Raw genomic sequence first — 5,069 nt, 5'->3', positions numbered from 1 at the left:
AAAAAAAAATCCCCCTTTAAGTCACAACATAAAGAAGGAACAGGAGAACACTTCTGCATGAACTCTCAGTACTCAAGCTTTCAAATGATAAAGAATTAAGTTTGTCATAAGGAAAAATAACTATAAGCCTGCCGAGTAGGAGGTAAAAATACTGAGCAATGTTAGAAATAATCAAGCACTAGGGAGTGAGAAGAGTGACTTACAGAGAGGAGAAAAGAAATATTACTACGATTTTCAAATACGCCAATCATAAGAGTTTTGCTCAGAATATTCAGATAGTATACTCTTAAAGTAATTACCTCAGAAGAGATAAAACAGGCTATCTTTTTTACTTCCTTTTCCCAATGGAGAAAAATTAAAATGGCCACGTGTGAAAATGACTATTTAATTTTATGGAACATTGCTTTATTGCCATGAAGGGTATGTACAGGTGTTAGAAATGAGGTATAAGGATTTCATGCTTTCCTATTCTAACTCCGGGAGCTTTACTGGCACAGCAGTCACAGCACTTGGCTACTAACCAAAAGGTCAGATGTTCAAACCCACCTTCAGCTCCCCAGGAGAAAGATGTGGTAGTCTACCTCCATAAAGATTTACAGCCTTGGAAACCTTATGAGGCAGCTCTGTTCTACCCTTTAGGGTTGCTAAGAGTTGAAATAGACTTGACATCAACAGGTTTTACTCTAATTTCTTCTTTGAATACTTTAATAAATATTGAGCTGATGCTGTATATTCCTATTTGGAACTGACAAAAGTTAGTTCATTCAAAGAGCCTAAGCATGGAATCACAACAGGATTCCATCTCACCCAAAGAATACAAATTCTGTATATTTAATTAGAAACAATTTTTACTTGTTTGCATTTTAAACAATTTACTATGTTCTTCAAACACTAGACTTTAAAATGAAAATCTCTTACCTGGTCTAGGACAATGATTTCATCTGCATCAACTACTGTTGATAATCTGTGTGCTATGAAAATAGAAGTTCTGTGTTTAACTATATCCCTCATGGCACCAAGAATAGTCTGCAAGTTTGACAAGAAGAATAGGAGAAAATAGAAATATACATGTATATTAAAAATAATCACATATTTTAATTCCATTTTTCCCATGAACTTTCATCAATGAGTCTTTGTAACTTTACATAAGATATTGGACTCAGTTTCATAATCTAAATAATTACTAAGAAGGAAGAGGAAAAAGGAGAAAATCGCAAATATGAACACATTATAATGGAAAATTTTATCTTTAAAATATGAAACATTTCTCTAAATCATAGTCTGGAAAATGGAGATACCTCAGTTGTTGAACTCAATTCAAGTTCCAAATTCCTGTTCAAGCACCTAAAAGTTTGAGAACTGAACAAGGTCTCTTAAGTTAAGGGTTAAGGTCTCTGCTGCTAATCTATAGGCTGGAGGTTCAAATTCACTCAGTGACTACATAAGAGAAGGACACAGTGATTCACTCCATAAAAAGTATCGCCAAGGAAACCATATGTGGTATCTCTACTCTGGCACACAGGCTTGCTCTCAGATTGGACTCAACCACACCTAACAACAAAAGTAGGTATGACACATTTTTAGGTACAAATCTTATAAAATAGGCTACTGCTTTGCCTACAATTGAGATTTGGTCCCAATTAGGGGTGGCTATAAATATAACGAATCTCTATGCTCAACAATCTACTTTAGAAATGAACTGCTTTAAGTATACTTGTGGTCAAATAATGTGTCAGGGAACTAACCTCAATATGCAAATATGTCAGACAGCCTTTAAGGGCACAATGTATGTATTAAATTAAAAGGTAGCATTGAGAGGAGGACACTGGCAAAACAGCATTAGCTTAATATCCATTTAAGGGGATTTGTTCACTACCATCGCTTTGAGACCATTTCTGTATTTACTGCAAAGCTATTATTATGAAGTCTACTGGAGTTGTTAAGTTAGGGTCACGACATCAAGGTGACATGTTGATAACTGAAAATGAATATAAACTGACATGAGCATTCTAGGTTGTGTGTGCTTGACTTCCATTTCAGTGGGTTGTTCCTTTCTGGGTCGTGTCACAACCATTTATTTGCATGCCTTATTTCAATGAGTGCGAACTGGCAACCGGACACTGACATCGATGAAAAACTAAAACCTTCTTTCCTCAGCTTATCAGCCAATTACTGCAAGAGGACACATTTGCAAATGGACTTAACAAGTTTATACTTAATATGGCAACCTTATCATCAACACTTGCTATATGGGGGGAAAAGAGTTGGCCGTTTTGTTCCACAGCAGTACAGATTGAAATGCATTTAAAGCACACAGTAATACAGGCATTTTACTGAAACTTTCAAGAAGAAAAGTTAAGCACCGAGAATGGATGAGCTTTATATATTTTCATCATCATTTACCTCTTCAGTAATTGAATCTAATGATGAAGTGGCTTCATCATAGACAATGACTGGAGGGTCCTTCAAAATGGCTCTTGCAATTGCTACTCTTTGTTTTTCTCCTCCTGACAAAGAAAAATTTTAGGGTGAGGAAGTGTGGTGCCAACATAGTACTTCCATTAATTACAACTACAAATATTAACTTCTATTCAAGGTAATTGTTCATTTTATTGAGTTACAGAGTATATATATGATATCCTTTGGTAGACTATATTTCCTAGAATCTAAATGGATTCTGATATGGCAGGAGAATAGAATGAGGAAGGGAGTTAACAACTTTGATTTTACAATTAATCCCTTCATCTAGCATTAAGTTATTTAATGTTACAGATGCTTCCCAATTAACAGCAAACTCAGAAAAATTTCAGTAAAAGATAATCAACAAAACTAAAGAAAAAAATTCATTACCTGAAACCTAAAAACTTGAAGATACAAAATGATGATTATCTAAACCTCTTCATATAAACCAAAGGACCACTGGACCAGTATTCTTAAGGATTTTGTTGGAGATAAAGCTACTTCCACAGCATTCTTTAAAAGCTACACACACACACACACACACACACACAGAGCGTTACATTATTCCCTTAGTGACTTACTAGGAGAGAAGACAGGCTTTCTACTCCCCTAAAAAGTTACACTCTTGGAAGCCCACAGGGGCAGCTCTACTCTGGCCTACAGGGTTGCTATGACTGGGAATCGGCTAGATGGCAGTGAGTTTGGTTTGGTTTGGGCGGTTACTTACTATAGATTTCTGGTAAACAGAATTTCAAAAGGGAAGATAACTGGAGGTTGAATAGACTACATATTTTCCGTGATGAACACTCCTCTGACTCTTACTTTGTTGAATATCTCTTTGGGCCTTTTTGCTTGTCTATTAACTTATTGATATACCAGGAAAAGGTGTTAGACCTCCTGCCAGACAGTGGATTAGGCAGACAAGCTATGGAGACAAAACTACAATAGAGATACAAGAAGCCTAAGGAAACACACAAGGATGATATTTCTGGTGCCCCGAGCTTGAAAGGAAAGGAATAAAGTAGACTGAACACCTACTCAATGAAAAGGAACACAACCAGTGAAAACAGAAGAAAAGGAAAAGGTCAACTGTCAACTGCCCTGTTGCCCCGTTTGCTTGACCTGGAACACACTGGCATCCATACCTGTAGTTGGTGACTAGAAAGTTTCTATTTTTATTTTGTTCCTATCCCCCCCACTTTTTTGGTATATATTTATTATTTTGTTTGATCCTTATTTTCCCTCCTTGTTTACTTATTTGTTTGTTTTTATTAGGGCTGTTGAGTCTCTGCCTTGCTGTTTAAAAGAATGGATTAGAACAGTGCTTGACTTCAAAGAGGAAGGATGTCTTTTTGTTTTCTTAGTTGGAATCATCATTGAAACCATTTTTATTTACTTTTTTAACAATCTTATTGGCACTTCATCCACATATCATACAATTCAATAGTTCGAGCATATCAAAATGAGTTGTCCAATCATCACCACAATTTTAGAACCTTTTCTTTTTCATTGTACTCATTGTTATTCATGTTATTTTTTAAATTATGGCAAAAATTTACAAAGCAAAATTCAACAATTTCTAGATGTATAATTTGGTGAGATGGCTGTCTTTTTCTTGGTTTTTAATCTTAATAGTAGTGGACGCATACAATATTTGTCTTTTAGTGATTGACGAATTTTAGTTAATCAGCTCTATTTATTTAGAATTTTGCTATTTTTGTGAGTGCAAGGTTGGGTATCTCATTGTTTTGATTTGCACCTCCTGAACGATTAAGAGCATTTCCTTGTGTTTGTTTGCCATTCGACCATTTTCTTTTTTTTTAAGTCATTTTATTGGGGGCTCATACAACTCATCACAATCCATACATACATCAATTGTATAAAGCACATTTGTACATGTGTTGCCCTCATTATTTTTTAAAATTACTTTATTGAGGGCTCGTACAATTCTTATCACAGTCCATACATACATCCATTGAGTCAAGCACATATGTACACCTGTTGCCCTCATCAATCTCAAAACATTTGCCCTCTACTTTAGCCCTCAATATCATTCGCTCATTTCCCCCCCTCCCTCCTGAACCCTTCATAATTTATAAATTATTATAGTTTTGTCATAAGTTACACTGTCCGACGTTTCCCTCCACCTTCTTCTCTGCTGTCTATCTCCCAGGGAGGAGGCTATACTTATAGATTCTTGTAATTGGTTCCCCCCTTCTACCCCACATTCCCTTCACCCTCCAGGCCTCGCTCCTCTCACCACTGGTCCTGAAGGAGTCATCTGTCCTGGATTCCCTCTAGTTGCTATCTGTACCAATGTACATCCTCTGGTCTAGCCAGATTTGCAAGGCAGAATTGGGATCATGATATTGGGGGGGAGGAAGCATTAAAGAACTAGAGGAAAGTTATATGTTTCATCATTGCTACCTTGCACCCTGATTAGTTCGTCTCCTCCCCAAAACCCCTCAGCAGGGGGGTGTTCAGTTGCCAACTGAGTCTCCACTCTGCTCTCACCCACCTTTACAGTGACATGATTTCTTGTTCCTTGATGCCTGACACCCGATCCCTTTGACAGCTCGTGGTCACACATGCTGGTGTGCTTCTTCCAT

General features: G+C 36.8%; 1 protein-coding gene across 1 annotated transcript in view; it reads right to left on the bottom strand.

Moving 5' to 3' along the window:
• The window catches only part of ABCB7 (ATP binding cassette subfamily B member 7), a 126,661-nt gene that overhangs the window by 8,671 nt on the left and 112,921 nt on the right, over positions 1 to 5,069 (bottom strand). The window contains exons 14-15 of the mRNA XM_004715891.3: positions 2,404 to 2,507; positions 919 to 1,026 (exon numbers count right to left, since the gene is read on the bottom strand). Coding sequence (XP_004715948.1) covers positions 919 to 1,026; positions 2,404 to 2,507 — 212 coding nt within the window. The remainder of the gene's footprint in view (positions 1 to 918; positions 1,027 to 2,403; positions 2,508 to 5,069) is intronic.

Source organism: Echinops telfairi, unplaced genomic scaffold (genome assembly GCF_000313985.2).
Source record: "Echinops telfairi isolate 266 unplaced genomic scaffold, ASM31398v2 ScPeMD7_34;HRSCAF=130, whole genome shotgun sequence".
NCBI lineage: Eukaryota > Metazoa > Chordata > Mammalia > Afrosoricida > Tenrecidae > Echinops > Echinops telfairi.
Note: the sequence above shows the minus strand (reverse complement) of the source record. Positions and strands in the feature narration are given on the sequence as shown.